Here is a 17068-nt window from a genome sequence, read left to right as displayed (position 1 = left end):
TTGTTTGTTTCATGTTTCATGTTTTTCATATCTTTATCCTGCATTGCGGGAAAGCGGACTTGAGCGCTATGCATCGGTTTACGCTTTCCGACGTACCTACACCTGACCCACGCTGCAGCCGACGGCAATGTCTGTTTCCGGTTGTCTAGCCTACTCTACTTATGACTTAAATTTGGTACTACCCATTACTCGACTTCGATCCCTGGGTAGAGGCAATTATGGTAAAGTTTCTTGCCCAGAGAAACAACAGCAAGTGTGGGTGGCTGGAGTCGAACATGCAGGCTCTCGACTGGCTCTCGACTTGTAGAGGCTTTCAAGGCCGGTTACCGAGATTGACGTAGTGGTTTCCGATTGTTAAAATGTTGATGCCGGGGAATTATTATTCCATCCGCTATTTGCATCTGAATGGAGAGCAGTCGTAAATGTGTTTGCCCATTTGCGACCCAGTTGTCATTGCTGGCTGGAGATCAGATAGACTACACATAGCCTAAGTTATAAAATGCCATCTAATTTTCCTGAGAAATTCCAAGCGTTGGCTATTTATGTCGTATGGTTTAGGCTATATTCATAGTCGCTAATGATAACAGATAATTATCCTCCAAGTTTACGCAAGGCCTAACCTGAAGGTGGACCAACTGTTGTGATAGCCATATTGAAGTTAAAATGCGGAATTGCTTATTTGTTGAGAATTTTTTTCTTTGATATCAAAACATACAAAAGTTCAGACATTAGCCTATATCAGAAAGTTATCAAGTTTTTATTAAACGTTGACCACTGACGTACGGTAGACCTGCAACACTCTTCCTCTTCTTCTGTGGTGCTGATTAACCGAGCTCAGACCGCATTATCAACGATTGTAGGCTATACGGTACCGTCTCAGGGATTGTAGCCTACCATCTTCAATCTAAGCTTACTGCAGCGGGCGTGATTTGGAAGTGAACTACCCACTCATATAGGCTACATGCGGGGCTACATGTAGTAGCCGTCACTAGCACAGCGTGGTGGGGATACCCCTGGACACTGCACTGCAGAGAAAATTAAGGTGGGAATATAACTAATGTCTAATAATAACCAGTTGCAATAGTAACCAGAAATTCAAATAGATATAAAAAAAAAAAACAGAACTATCTTTCAACAAAATCGAAAAGTAAGATAAATCTAAGAACGACAACTGACATACCGCAGTGCAATCGCTCTGCAAATACACCAAACTAAGACTGATAGACTGTGACCGCTCAGCGAAGAACCAAACGAGAACTGATCGTTTTGTGTGGAACCGAACAATAGCTCATAGTTCTTTGTAGAACCGAACGATAATTGATAATAATAAAGTTATGGTTTTATTTAGCCTATTGTCGCTCTACAACAGCTAAGGTTTTTAGCGACAGGACTCATTTTTAATTTAATATCAGGTTTACGATGTCATCACATTATTATCCGACTTCTTCTCACTGCGTTATGTAAGAAAGATTTCCCGAGTCGGAGGATAAAGATTCAGTCAATCAGAAAAACGCAGTCGGTACCGTTTTAAAAGTCTTTGGTCTGACTTGACCTGGAATCGATTTCAGATCTACCAGCTCCAGCGCTGAAGGCAACAACCACTCGGCCAGTGAGCTGTTCACGACAACATGGAGCACTGTCGCGCATCGCGCATGCAGCGTGTATCTGGATTTAGACATCTAGAATGTAGCACGCGGGCCAATCGAAGGATCGATACCATGCGCATACTGGAAAGGCAACGAAATAGAATGCAAAGAAGCCTACATGCACATTTCAATTTTACAGTAACCTAGGTCTAACAATGAGTGTTGCTTGGTCAGGGCCTCTGAGAGAAATTTTTACTAGGGGTACGAACAGTCACTCCGGGCTCCCCTCTCACTCCGGGCCCCCTTTGTCTTGGGCAAAACGCGTGATGTTTGCTTAGGCTATTGCACACCATACAACATTTTACTGCAGAATTGGACATCTGTGCACAACAATTCAATTCAATTCAATTTATTTTTGAAATAAAACAATTATTATTTAATGTTTTGTGTTGTGCATATCATGTGATTTGTCCCTCGCCAATTTGTGTATCCTACATTGAACTCGTGTGTCAGTTTTTATGGTGCTGTTGAGAGGTGTCGCTTATTGTGCAGCTTCAATGTAATATTTTCAAATTCATTTTTTTATTTCTCTTAGATGTAGCGTAGGCTATAATTATTCCTGATGAGGACACTATGTGGTGTCGAAAACGTTGGATTTAGTAGTTTTTTCTTGTTTTTTCGTGTGTTTAATGTTAAATCCGTTAACGTTATTGAGTGTTAGGCCTATATGTATCTGGTACAAGCCAAGCTCTCTACCAAGGCTCAAATATAACATTTTGTTAGAACATAATCAAGTTAATCATCTGACCAATAACCTTTCTTCATTAACTTTTGCATTCACCACATGCCTAGCACTAGCAGAGGTGAACGACAGAAGTCACTTTTTTTTACTCCGACTCCGGTCCTGCTTCGAAAGTGTTCTCCGGCTCCTGCTCTTACTCTGAAACTCATTTTGAAGTGAAATAAGCGTGAAACTACCTTTTTCAAATAGTTTTTAAAACACAAAAAAATCCAAAAACACCCGGACAGGACAATAACTAACCTTTATGATTTTATTTTAGGGTGCTTGTAACAAAACATTTTTGCACGTAAAGCATTAAATTACCACTTTGGGCTCCTAATTTGCTCGCAAAGCTCTCGATTACCTTTCTGGGCCCGTTTGTTAGATTACGGGCCCCCAGGACTAAAAAATAACAACTTTTATGCTTGAAATTAGTCATTTAGGATGGTTTTGTCCAAACATTTTTTCGCGTAAACTATAAAATCACAATTTCGGGCCCCCCAACAAACACAGGCCTGAGCCCTCAAAGGTACGTCGTATCCTTTGTACCTCCTCTAATAGACCTTGCTGGTTACAAATGGAAAGGCAGCATAATAGGCCTATAATGCAAAAAAAAGTCTACACCACCTAATGGAATGAAATGTTTGCTGCTAGTTTCGTATGGACCGAGACGAGTTACCAAAACATGGAGATAAAACTAAATTTAAAAAATTGCAAATTGTTGTTGGCAACACTGTAACATTGATTGATTGAATCTTTATCCTCGGACTTGGAAAGCAGCTCAAACCCTGGCAGTTTTGCATACCGTAAACCGGGGTGGCTTCGGCCCTTGAGGGTGACTTTGGCCGAAAATTTATAAAATTATTTGAAATGGTGTAATTTTGTGACATGTTCATTTTTATACTCAGTTTTGGTGTCAAATGAAATAGGCTATAACAATTTGTATTTTCAATTTCAGGAACCAGTAGCCTACTACCGTATGAATACAACAAATATAGGAAACTTTTTATGGTATTATGTTGGGTAGGTTAAAGAATATCAAACTTTTGACGAAAAAACATTCTCAAACTTCTCTGCCAAAGTATGGCAAACATAATTTTCTAATTATTTTTTTCCATTTAAAATGGGTTATTGGGATGTTGTGATGGGATGTATATACTTTTTATTGTTTCCACAAATCTTTATATCTCAGATAAATTCCAAATTGTATAATAGTGTATAAAAATAGTGCCTTACATTTTCAACAACATTACCACCAATGTATAAGCTTGGACGAAGTATCATGAACTCAACAACAATATTGAATCAGTGTACCGGTATACTGTATGTCTATCCAATCCATGTGTCCAATATTGTATACATGCTGCTAATCAAATCACAATCAGATTAGGCTACATAGTAATTCATTCATAATTTCATAATTTAAAAAAAACGTATTCACCCTACCTGAAAATCCATGAGAAAAAGAAATGTATCTGCACGCCTGATTGTCAGTTATACTATGACATGCTGTATATTGCCATTTTTTTAAACCCATTTTTGGGCCAAAGACCTCCTCCAGACCTTGTTACATTGTTCAAAATTAAATTTGGGTAGGATGGGAAGGCAAAAGTAAACATGGGCCGAAGTCACCCCAACCACGGGGTGATTTTAGCCCATGTTTTCTTAATAAAAAAAACGCATCAAATTGTAATAATTTGAGAATTATTTTTGGGTTATGATAACACAAGAGCTCTGTCTACAATATAATGATATAAAATAAACCCTAGGTCATTAGGAAATCAGAATATCATAGAAAACATAAAAAATACTAGTAAAATTGAGCCAAAGCCACCCCGTTTACGGTACTATTAGTAGAGGCTAGACTAGAGTCATTGAACCACTGACGCAGGCCCGGATGCAACTACAGTATTTTTCAATCCCTTTGCTCTTCCTAGAATTTTTTTCTCTTGCGATCTTACGTTCTTGGCATGAGCTTATTGCGTCTTTTATTGTGTTGTTACTGTTTCATTTTGTTTATTGAACTGTTTTATTATATTAGCATCGGCAACACATTTCAGGTACAAAAGAATTAACCCGGAAAGAAAAACACATTAAACGTAGCCAGGTCAGAGACTTTAATGAACCAGTTATGCCACAGCCTTAACAGCAAGAGAGGTGTGATTTTGCGGTAGCAATGCACCTGTAGTGAAGTCCACTAGCTTAGGTCACAGGGGCCAGGCTGGGAAGTTGAGGTAACTGTAGAAGAAGAATGTAGATCAAATACTCTGTAGGACTCATCTGCAAAATTGAGAAGAGCAAAATGGGCCATGAAAACAAGCTTAATGTTCCGCTATGCAAAAAGGTATTGCGGCCCTCGGGTTAATTTACAAGTATTCATTTGGTCCTCAGGGCAATTTGAGTTTGAGACACTTGAGTCTTGATTTACTGCTTGTTTTTTTACAGATTGTTTTATTAGGCAGATCACACAAAAATATTCTGCCAGAATGACAGCACTTGGTGTTTGGACGCAGTTTAGTGTTAAAACACTAAGCAGCAGTCACAAAATGTGTTATTGTAATTTTAATACACACAACAATACCACCAAATTATTACAAGCTTAAGAATATGAAAATATTTTTCTAATAAAACAAGAGGGCATACAACCTTGAACTAACTAACATGTGCTTGAAAAAATCGTTGCAAATTAGTACATGGACTATATGTACTACACGGATGCAACCTAGTTCGTACCCTGAACAGTTCGTACCCTAAAAAGATCGAGAAAAAAATTAAAAGCCAAAGTCACTGATCGCAGTTTCCGCAAACAAACAAAAACTCTTAGAATCATTACCGGAAATTTTAAAATGTTTGCCGAAACTGCGGAAACACGGTCCTATTTTTTTCTCTTGCTTTTTTTGATTTTTTCTCTCGATCTTTTCAGGGTACGAACTGACTGTACGAATGGTTCAAGGTACGAGCTAGGTTGCACCCGTACTGCACACTCATTGATTCCCAAAAACTGTCCACTGACTCCTTAAGAATAATGGACCTAAATTATGAACCACTCAAGTAATGGCTTGCTGTCTCATGCCAGGCATAGTTCTGGTTCATTAATTTATCTTTGAAAAAAATGAATTTTTAATTAAATTATTTATACTCTAACTCAGGGGTCACCAACTGGCGGCCCGCGGGCCGCATGCGGCCCGCCCCGTTGTTATGTGCGGCCCGCGGAAGGTATCAGCGTACAAGTATAACCAAAAGTACTTTTCTAGAGAACTTAAAAAGCATGAAGGCAAGAAATACTTTCCAAGAAGCATATTTTCGCTTTGCATACGATTCCTCCGACCGACCAAACAGATTGTAGTTCTAGGTGAGAGTCGCTTAAAGTTATTCCAATGCGATGTCCAGCCACATTGTTCCCAGGGCCGGATTTAGCAGATGGGGGGCCCGGGGCACTTTTAGAAAAGAGGCCCCCCGAACAAAAAATATTTTTGCGCCTACGGCGCGAAAAATCACCACTACGTCTACAGGAGCATTAATCCAGCACTGCACAGTATTTTGCGGAAACTTCAAAGGCTGAAAGAAAAAATAATAATACAAAATCACATTTTTTTTACGTAGGAGGGCCCTTCAAAAGTCGGGGGGCCTAGGGCACCTACACCCTCTGCCCCTCCTTAAATCCGGGCCTGATTGCCCCGTGGTTGATTAAAACGTTCCAAAACGATTAAAAAGTTTTCGAATTTCGAAAATGTCTGTGAGCATAGGGTTGTTTACTTTAAGTTTGCAAATGTCCTGTAAACACTAGTGTGCGATTCACTGTTATTGTGTTTCACGAGCAGTGTTCCCTTGTCGCAAGTTTTTATTGGCGAAATAGGTCGGTGTGCCAACTCAATTTATAATAAATTTGCAAAATATTATATATAAATTTAAAGACTTTTTCTGGTTGTAATAATACGAAAATATTTAGCTTAGTACTGCAAAATGTTGTTAATCAACAATTCTTGCCATGCTGATAAGCACCGCAAAGTGACAGTTGTCTATAATCAAACCAACTCATTGCTTTTTTAGAAGGAACACTGTTCATGAGTTAAGAAAGAAACGTTTTTTTGGTGATTTCCACAAGCGTTTGTTTCATGGTGCCTGGTTTCTTTCTCCCTGTTATTGGAGCCCATTTTTCGCTGATATGTTTGCAGGTCACTATTGTTGCCTGTATTGCGATGTGTCAAACATTTCCTTGTTTACTGAAATTGTTAATTGCAAGATATCTTTTGTAAAGCGAAGTGACAACACCACTCTTGCTTGGCGATGAATATTCTGATAAAACCGCTCGCCTCGCTATAAGTGGGGCGCAAAACAAGTGGCCTCGTTTATTAGGCATTGTTAAAAAAGTCAAGTGTTGTAAAAGGAGCTTGGCCTGGCAGTAGCTTTGTTCGATTAATTTTGTTGCTGCGGTATTCTAACATAAATATAAACAACATGTAACGCTGGATACTGGGTACAAAATGCGTTTCTAGCATAAGGGTCAACTTACGTGACATTTTATTAGTGCGGCCCTCCACAGCTCTCCTTAGTGCCAAAGTGGCCCGCATGCAAAAAAGGTTGGTGACCCCTGCTCTAACTGATATATTATATATTTAATCTGTTTTTATTTGCATGATTTCAAGGTTGTGATGGAAAATGAATGCACAGTTTCAAGAAGTTTGTCTTGCTTTGGATGTAGTAAAATCTTTCATAAATCAATACACTACATTGGGTGATGCTCACATGGTGAACTACTTTGCCAAAGATCATTGGAATACTCTGCTGAGTAATAAAATGAGAAAAGATTTAATGAAATTATCACTTGAAGAATTGTATTTGCTGCCAGGATCATTGAATAATTATTTGGAAAAAGTTGACAAGCCATTTGGTGCACCAACTTCTAACATTTCTTCGCATGTTCTTCCTAATTTAAATCAGTTCATGAAAGAAGCAAGTCAGTGCCAATTGAATGCTTTTGAGCTGTTGACAGACCGAGAGGATTTATTGTCTTTTTTAGAAATTAAGCAAAACAAGGGTGATACAAAAATGGATTATTCTGTAGACATTCAATCCAAAGAATTTATGTGTCAGAAAAAGTCTCATGAAGTTACAGAGATGTCACCTGTCATTCGCCATTTATGTCAGTTTTGTGAAACTAATCAAGTTATTGACATTGGCTCTGGAAAAGGCTATTTAAGCTCATATTTAAGTTTACGTTATGGTTTGAGTGTCACTGGAATAGAATCATGTGAAAGTAACTCTTCTGGTGCTGATGAAAGAGCTAAAAAGTATTTGAGTTACTGGACAAAACATTTACATGATCGATCGTTATCATCAGATTCAAACTTAAAATTCAATTCAATCACTCAACATGTTGGACAAGAATCTGATGTAAAGTTACAGAAAAATGAAAGCAACTGTGTTGTGGTTGGCCTACATGCCTGTGGTGACCTGTCATCCAATATTGTTCACTTATTTTCTAGACAACCAGAATTTACTGGTTTATGTGTGGTAGGCTGCTGCTACCATCACCATACTGAATCTGTGGATTGCCAACACAATGGTAAAGTCAGTTTTTGTTTTGCATTCATACATCTTTTTATCAATATTATAATATGTTATGTGTAATCAGTAGAGATGTAAAAAAACGTTTTTTTTTGTTTTTAAAAAAAACGAGCTCGTTTTTTATCGTTTTTTTGTTTTTTATTCGTTTTTTTTGTTTTTTTTACCTATTTTTTTATTAAATGTCACAATATGCAGCAATTAGGGTTAACTCATTGCAATAGCGTCTCTTTCAACAAAAAAACAGTCTCATAACTCGTATAACATCTTTCAAATGAGACAATATGTCTCTCAAGTCTCAACACACGAGCCATAAAGGTTTCTCATCGTCTCAAATAGTAACACAGTGTCCTATGGTTGGCACATCTCAAGTATTGTCTGTAATTTGGTTCAGCCAGTTGTTAAATGCAGTACCACACTCGTGTACAGTTTCGAAGCCACCTGGGATTTTGGTTAATGGGCATGTTACGTTAAGACCAGGTGGTCAGGGTCCTGTTTCTCTACTTCACAAAGGCACTTTGATGTGCATTTGGTGCAAACGTGATGAAAATCACACAAGCGGTTCTCGAGTTATAAGTGAAATAACCTTAGCCACTAAGTGGCTTTATAGATAAGGAGCAATAGAAAAACGGCCATATCTCAAGAACCGCTCAACATATTTACATAAGTTTTAGCTCTACCCCCATGTTTTATGGGGTGGGCTATCTGTTTATGAATATTAAAACAAGTTTTGGCTACTACTTTTTGAGCTAAAAAGAAATTAACCTCTTGTCGTTACGCACCAATAAAACCATGGTGCGTAAATTAAAAAAAATAATAATTGGGTAGAAGAAAGATTGATGACAAGTTTGGCAAAAGCAGTGTAGTGCTAAAGTCCCAACTTTTAGCCCAAATCACATTTAAATGTAGTGAAAGATGGAAACGTTTTGATGTTTTTTTATTTTCCCTGAAGAGATTCAATAATCCTTTGTGACGTCATAGTCATGTTTGTTTTCCCTTAATCACACCATTGTGCTGTCATAGACATGTTTAAAAGAAGTATGGTTATTGGTTGCACTTAATCCATCCAATTTGAACTAGTTTGCAGAACTTTGAGACTTTAGCACTTTTTTTGTTTTTGCCTAACTTTTCGTCAATCTTTCCTCTGCCCAATAAAAAAAATTAAAGTTTGCATCATGGTTTTATTGGTGCGTAACGACAAGAGGTCAATTTCTTTTTATCTCAAAAAACAGTAGGCCTAGTTCTCAAATAAAATAAGTTTTCATCTTTGATGTTTGTTTTGTATCTTTATCCTGCATTGTGGGAATATGGGTAAAACTTTATTCTTGTCAGGAAAAGCATTATAAAGCATTTATTCACTATGTGAACACTGAGCACTGAGCAGTGCTGAAAATCTCCACTTTAAAGGAAAAACTTCTTCATTCAAGGTTGGTAGAATGGTAGTTACTAGCAATAGTCAACATGGGTGGTGGGCATTTGAAAGGAACATTAACCTAAACCTTTTCTGACAAATGCACTAACTTTTGACAGCTAAAAATATCAGTGATAAGGTCTCTTGCATTATATGTCCCGAATAATCTGCAAGAAGCATCAATGACGAAGTGTCCAATCCAAGATCTTACAACACACGAAAAGAATACTTCTGTTTCAACATTTGTAAAGCATATACATCGTTGGCAAGCTATCAGTTACAAAACATGTTTAAACAAGCTATTGGCAATAGCTTGCATTAGTAAATTATCACGTCCACAAACAAGGTAAATGTGTGTACTGAATACTGCCACCTTGTTTTGTCAAAATTTCGTCAACCCATTGAGTGTGTACAAGAATAACCAGTACCACAGTATACTAACATCATAGGCTAACTTCCATAAAAGGAAAAAGAAATTAACTCATCTACATTATGTCATGTATCAAATTTCATTAATGCAATGTTTGTCAGGTCTACTGCCACAAACATGCCAGAGAATGAAGAAGAAGGCGAAACAACATAGGTCCTCATAGGACTATGCAAGAACATATGCTGCCAAACACAAACACTTAGGAATTTCAGCACACCAATAAAACTATTTTTAGTAATTTAATGTTTTTCAAGAGCACTATAATGAAACTAAGCTGTAAATTGCAAAAAAATTGCAACTTTTCCAGAAAAATATGAAAAAAAACAAAAAAAAAACAAAAAACGAGTGTTTTTTTTGGCTCAAGTTTTTTTTGAAAAAAAACACGTTTTTTTAAAAAAAAAAACGGTTCGTTTTTTTTGCATTTACATCTCTAGTAATCAGACAGCTAGAGTAATATCAAAAACTAAGTCATTTTTGAAGGTTATTTTAGAAATTTCAATTTGACTTTTATCAAATACAGTATGTGCAAAGATATATGAGTTATGTTTCATTTGATGCAAAAAGTATATTATTTATTTGAAATTTTGTTTTTGTATATACATTTTAGCTGGGTTTCCAATGTCTCACTATTTGAAGAGTACTAAAACTAAACTTGGCAGAAACAAGCGAATGTTAGGTCTCAAAGCTCCAGAAAAGACTGCAAGTTCTGCTCCTATCGAAATGCTTGCTAGATCTGAAAGGTATAGCAAATAAGGCATTTGTTTTATCAGTTTTTTTAGAAATAGGCTACAGTATTTTTTAAGTTTTTTCTTAGTGTAGGTGACGATAATTGTACATTCACACATCAGTCAGTTTGATTTTTAGACTCTTGAATAATATGGACCTTCTCAATACTTTTTAAAGACGTCCTGTATCAATAATTGTGACATTTTTTCTCTGTTAGGTTGCTTCTTTCACCCAGATACATTGTAATCAGTTACCAATTAGCCTACGCTAAGTTTCTGGGCAGCCGATTTGTAGCAAGAATTGACAGCGATAGACACGTGTTTCGCCCATGAGGCTGGGCTCATCAGTATCGTACGTATTCTTGCTACTTATCGTTTATTGGAGGTATGAATGGCTAGCGTGGAAGCTACACCGTTACGGTTAGCGAAACGCAACTGCTGCTCGCTGTACTAGTGAGTGCTCAGCCTTGTGCTGAAGGCCGGGAAGCACGCTTCTTCTTCAAATTAGCCTACACTGTTGCATTATCTATTACATAGTATATCCTCTACACTACTCGCATGTTGAAAATTTGTTTATTACAGATCTTTATATTATCGTGCTATTCTGACGGTGATTTTAAAAGAGGAGTTTAACGTGGACATTGAAAGGGATGATATACAAGTCGGAAAAACATTTTCAAAATCCAAAAGCTTTGTAGATTATGTTCGAAAAAGCCTACGAAAACTGAAATTAGACGAAAGCCGATTTTGTGATCAAGCAATTCTAACATACTTAAATCAACACGAAGCCCACTTTAAAGAAATCGTTGCCTTTAGTATGATCAGACAAATATATGCTCCTGCTATTGAAGCTTTAATAGTCTTAGATAAACTTTGTTATTTAATGGAGAATGCTTCCACTGCACAAATCTCCCATTGTTTTATTTCTGAAATTTTTAATCCTGTTTTGTCACCTCGCCGATATGCCGTAGTGGCAGTTAAAGCAAGTCTAAACTAAATATATATACCATTATATTCTTTAAAGTTTGTTTGCTTATATCTGAGTATCTTTCGACTTGTGCATTATTGTCTCATTGTTAACCAATGTTTCTGAGCGGTTTATCCAAATTCACTTAAATTTAGGCAGTAAGTTTTTACGTTCCAAAAGTTTTCCTTGAAGCAAAAGATCAGGTGCCTTTGGAGACGAGACAATCTTGCACTGACTGAACTGAGAATACGATCGGAAAGGGCTTGAGCCGATTTGAAATTATTTTTCTAAAATCAAAGAAATGCATCAATGGTGAAACTGCCATTTGCATCAGCAATGCGAATAATTCAAGGGAAATTTTGTGCAGGCCTTCCTTTTGTTGTTTCAACCTTTCTAAAGGATGCCGCACACCTTTTTAAGTTTCACCGGACTAGCAGAGAGTCATTGTCAATAAAATCTGCAACATTCACGAACTCTGCCAAAGCTGCACCAGTGTACCTCGGACTTGCCGGAGCAAGGTCTATATTTTGTAGTGGTGTACCTACAGACCAGGGATGTATTGGCTGATTAATGTTCCATTTTCTCCAAATTTTTTTCGATTAAGGCAAACCGGGCGTGTTGTCACAGGTTTGGGGTTTTTCGATTTGTGCTTTGGCTATATGCAATGCAAGTGATTTGGTTATATCATTCGTACACTGTCCACTTACACTTCCTTTTGCCACTAGTCTAGTTAAACTTTTTAACCGCAAAAGGATTTCAAGAAAATCAAACTTTTGTAAAAAAAAACAATTGTGACAACACGCCCCTGCACGGGGCGCGTTGTCACAAGATTGCAACTGTTCTTTTGCACGTTTGCAGTAACTTAAAACCTGTTAACCAGTGCCGCATCAAGTCCATTTGGCGCCCCCGCCCAAATTCTAGTAAAAAGGGTCCTCTTAAAATTGCTAATAATATTTATGGTTTGAAATCCTAAAATGTAGTTTTTAGCACTTTGGCGTTACGTTTTCACTAAAGTTAATAGAAAAATCCTTAAATTAAACAAGGCTTGTGTTGATGGGGGTGAAGTCCCCAGTTTTTGAAATTGTTTGGAATGTTTCAATGAAGATTATTAATATTCTTGTATTAAACTTGTACGTTCTTGTATTAAACTTGTTGTCACAGCTGTGACAACTCGCCCCGACGTATGCAGTCAGACAAAAGTTTTAATGGTGGCTAGAAAAGGAACGCTTCTAAAGTGTCAGATAAACTCCTAACATACCAATAAGCTATAAAACTGATTTCATACTTGCGGTCAGACTGCTCTTACGAAAGCGTCACACAATTTTGAAAAGTTAGTGAAATTTACATCGATGACCAAATTTTTGATAATATTTTAATTTAAGCTAAACCTGCTGTCTTTTCTTGACTTTGCTAACCTCAAAATGAAGATGACTCTTAACAAAGCACGTGCTACAAATATATACTCGAAGCAGTCAATGCAAGTACAAAAAAAATTGCTGTGACAACACGCCTCGGTTTGCCTTATAACTAGATTTTGGCTACTTTTCAGTGCGGCAGCAATTGGGCTGGAAATTTCAAAGAAATCTGGTAACCTTGCATGCACATTAGGGTGGGTCGGAATTTGGACTTTTTCTCCGATTTCATTGCTACAAACTTTTTTTCTTGCGAATAGCCATAAAACGACATTCCTGAAAATTTGAGCTTGATCGGACATCGTCTTCATTTCTAAAAATCGCGATTTATAAAGGTACCTGAAGCGATTTTTTCGAGGCTTGAAAATGCATTGTTTTTAATACGAAGTTGTTTTCACGAGATTTGAAAACGTCATAACATACTTAATTCTTATTGAAAAAAGATGATTTATGCGTCAACAGATTCAATATAATTAGGAGAATCCAATTCATTGTGTACTGACTCCGAAAAATGATGACGTCATCAATGACGTCATTAAACAGTAATTAGGAAATAGCGATAAAACTGATAATCCTACATGCTTCATGTCTAAGTTATTTGATAATGAATTGATGTACTTTCCAAACATAAACATCATGCTGGTGCTTGATGACGTAATTGATGACGTCATCTACATTATTAAATTACATTTCACTATGATGGCTTTTGGAAAATATTGCGTGTTTCTGATAGATAATGGATCGTTATCAATTAGTTATGATTCGCTTGATTTTAAATAACAATATTGCTCTTTAAAGATTTGTTCCACACTGCCTTTCCGGGTGTGCAAAATAGGCATTCTTTTTAACATATTTCAACGCAATGTCTCGAAATTTATCAGGCAAAAGTGAACAGCACTGCAATGATTTAAGGATATGCTTTGGTCCGTCTTTGTACAATGGTTCACATTTTATATTGAACCAACATGAGGCATATTGAATGACTATATGCGCAACAATTATTTTCAAGTTTTCTGCAATGTCACTTGGCAATTTGTGATCACTGATGTATAGTTTGTAGCAACGTGAAGCGAAAGTTAGCCACCACGAATGATTTAACGGACCAATCTTTGCGTACATCAGTTTAGATGAAACATAGCCATTCCTAATGGCATTGGTAATCTCGTACAGATACCTTTGATCAGTCGATAGATCTTTTACTATGTGCTCCGGTAGCAAACGATTTCCTGGCCCCATATTCACAGGCGCAAATAAAGGGTTGACTTCTTCAAATTCAACTCTACTTAGAAGCTTCCCTATTGGCCCTTTAAATGGTGTGTCACCACTGGTATGTCCATCTAATGTAGCGAAGACGTGTCGAAGGGGTAACTTATTGGATGCAACTGTGCAACATGCATATAAACCAACTCACACGATGACCAAGGCGTTGTTCCAGTCCAGTTATCACACCTGATTTAAATCCAGTGTTTACATTCACGGAATCACACCCAACTACTTTGACACAATGCACCATATTATATTTTTTGATACAGTCCATGAGAGCATTTGTAATATCTTCAGCTGTTCCTGATATTGGACTGACAACAGTTAAATACTGATTTCCAGGTTTCTGAACAACACTGTAGTGTTTTTCGCGAACAAAAATCTTGCTACCTGTTCTTGATGCTATCTTAACAGTTTCATTTTAATAAAGTGGGTGACGTCATCAAATACCAGCATGATGTTTATGTTTGGAAAGTACATCAATTCATTATCAAATAACTTAGAGATGAAGCATGTAGAATTATCAGTTTTATCGCTATTTCCTAATTACTGTTTAATGACGTCATTGATGACGTCAACCTTTTTCAGAGTCAGGACACAATGAATTGGATTCTCCTAATTATATTGAATCTGTGGACGCATAAATCATTTTTTTACAATAAGAATTAAGTAAGTTATGACGTTTTCAAATCTCGTGAAAACAACTTCCTATTAAAAACAATGCATTTTCAAGCCTCGAAAAAATCGCTTCAGGTACCTTTATAAATCGCGATTTTTAGAAATGAAGACGATGTCCGATCAAGCTCAAATTTTCAGGAATGTCGTTTTATGGCTATTCGCAAGAAAAAAAGTTTGTAGCAATGAAATCGGAGAAAAAGTCCAAATTTCGACCCACCCTAATGCACATGTCAGGGGTTAATATCTGTAAGCGTTTTATTACTGCAATTGAATACCTGAAAATGAGAATGGCCCAAGTGATACTATTTCGAGAAAATTAAAAAAACTTCACAATTTTCTTTTTTGTTAAAGATATCAAAGCCTGGTTAATGTGGGTAGTTTCTCATGGCAATAGACAACAAAAAAGCTGTATTGTGTGTTGCTGTGCGTTATAGTTTATGCGGTGCGGATCGTCATTTTTGGACCCTTATATTCAGGACCTCACAAATTTGTAATGCACTGCGCTTTGCTTGGATATATTGATAGATAGCACCTTGCCCACTGGCGTAGTAACCCCCCTAAAGAGCCCCACGTTTAAGGGCCCCCTCTCGAGGTTGAAGACCTTTTTTGTTTTGAAAAACAACTTTTTTGGGACAAAAAACGGAGCGTTTCTTAGCTGAAGATGCAGTGACAAAAGCCACGCAGGGGGGGAGGCGCTCTCGCTAGGTACGCCACTGACCTTGTCCCATTGTCATATCAAAATACATTCATCATGAAAGAAATCTGAGACTTTTGTTATGTACAGTAAAAGCAGTTTTTCAGTTCATTGCGTAAGATAAAAGCAGTTTGTGTAAAAAGTAACTCTAGTTTTCATACCGGTAGTCTGAGTTTTGTGCTTCAAAGAATGCATCGTCCGGTGTAACGAGTTGGTCTATTATGTCTCTTGGCGCAAGTATTTTTTCAGTTTGATAACATCTTGCTTCTTCGCAGCCTTAATCGGTACTTGGCTAGTATAGCACTGACTAGCTTCTAAGGTAGGAAGAGCGTTAGGCTTACGGATCCGAAATTTAGTTCGAACGAGTCCCATCATATTCTTTGAAACGTCAATTTATGAAAGAATGTAAGATATAAAAAAATGTATTATGAAAGAATGGCCGAAGTCGTGGACTTGGGCCATTCTGCTAATCATACAAATTTATTTGCCTTCGATAACACGTTTCAAAGCGTGGATTTGGACCTTTCATTTGCTCATAAGGTAGCGCTAGGCGTTAGTATTACGATGGTGGGTATAACTCATTTTGCCAAAAATGTGGACCGGGCCCTTCTCATTTTCAGGTATTCAATTGAGTTTTGATATGAAGCGGAATCATTGCACGACGTCATTGAAAAATTGAAACCACGCACCAGGGCATGGCGACGCAGTTTGAGAACCTGACTTGGGTTGTGCAACAGAAAAGCGAAAACATTTCAATGTTGCTACTGATGTTAGCAGTATAGCCCATTTATTGGCCTTCCACTTAAGCGACAGCTAAATAGCTTAACTATATTTACATTATTTAGTCATCGTCGTCTCCAAGCCTCATGCTGATGTAAGTTAAACTTTGTTTTTTATTTGATACAGGTGGTATGCGAACACTGTATGAAACTGCTAAATGGCACACTAATTAATGAAAAAAGTTTGGGCATCACTGCTCTGTAGAATTAGGGAACGTTCAAATATTACGTAACGCCTTCGAGGGGGAGGGGGGGTTTATGCAAAGCGTTACGTTAGCGTCACATCGGGGGGGAGGGGGTTCAAGCAAAACGTTACGTAACGCTTTCGAGTACGGAATGGTAGTTTTTTGTGCTGAATTTGTAGTGAAAAAGCGTTACATGGGGGAGGGGGGGTCAAAAATTCGGAAAAAAAGCGTTACGTAATATTTGAACGTTCCCTTACCACAGTTTCGCTGTGGCCGGAGGGTTAGGGAATACAGTATTGTAGTCATTCGATTTCATTTTCGTAGCAAGAATCAACTCCAGTACGTAACTAGAAGGCTCGGCTGGTTCTTTAGAAATAAATAGTCATACGGTATCTTAATGTCTGCCGGTCAAAATACCCCGTCTGTTGCAGCAATCTACAGATTACAAATGACGGCGCAGGGTCATTCTGCGCGATGTATTCCCAAGCCGCTGTTCACACAGGACAAGCCCTCTAGACAGCAAAATATATCCTTCAAACAATTCGTCGAAATTAAAGCACCTGCCCTAATAAAGACCATCATCAAGACAACA

At 37.5% G+C, this 17068-nt stretch overlaps 1 protein-coding gene across 1 annotated transcript; it reads left to right on the top strand.

The window, feature by feature from the left end:
* Nucleotides 1–7026: 7026 nt before the first annotated feature.
* LOC145786624 (putative methyltransferase-like protein 25) lies at nucleotides 7027–12075 on the top strand. Its single transcript, XM_082598314.1, has 3 exons — nucleotides 7027–7933; nucleotides 10381–10513; nucleotides 11081–12075. The coding sequence occupies exons 1-3, from the start codon at nucleotides 7027–7029 to the stop codon at nucleotides 11493–11495; spliced, it is 1455 nt and encodes a 484-aa protein (XP_082454440.1). The 3' UTR covers nucleotides 11496–12075.
* Nucleotides 12076–17068: the final 4993 nt, after the last annotated feature.

The sequence above is a fragment of the Aplidium turbinatum genome, chromosome 17 (genome assembly GCF_918807975.1).
Source record: "Aplidium turbinatum chromosome 17, kaAplTurb1.1, whole genome shotgun sequence".
NCBI classification, from domain to species: domain Eukaryota; kingdom Metazoa; phylum Chordata; class Ascidiacea; order Aplousobranchia; family Polyclinidae; genus Aplidium; species Aplidium turbinatum.
The sequence above is the reverse complement of the archived record's forward strand: the minus strand, read 5'-3'. Positions and strand labels throughout refer to the sequence as shown.

Coding starts and splice junctions, on each gene's coding strand:
- LOC145786624 (XM_082598314.1), top strand. CDS start 7,027: ATGAATGCACAGTTTCAAGAAGTTTGTCTTGCTTTGGATGTAGTAAAA. Junction 7,934..10,380: donor TGTGGATTGCCAACACAATG/GTAAAGTCAGTT, acceptor TATACATTTTAG/CTGGGTTTCCAATGTCTCAC. Junction 10,514..11,080: donor ATGCTTGCTAGATCTGAAAG/GTATAGCAAATA, acceptor TGTTTATTACAG/ATCTTTATATTATCGTGCTA.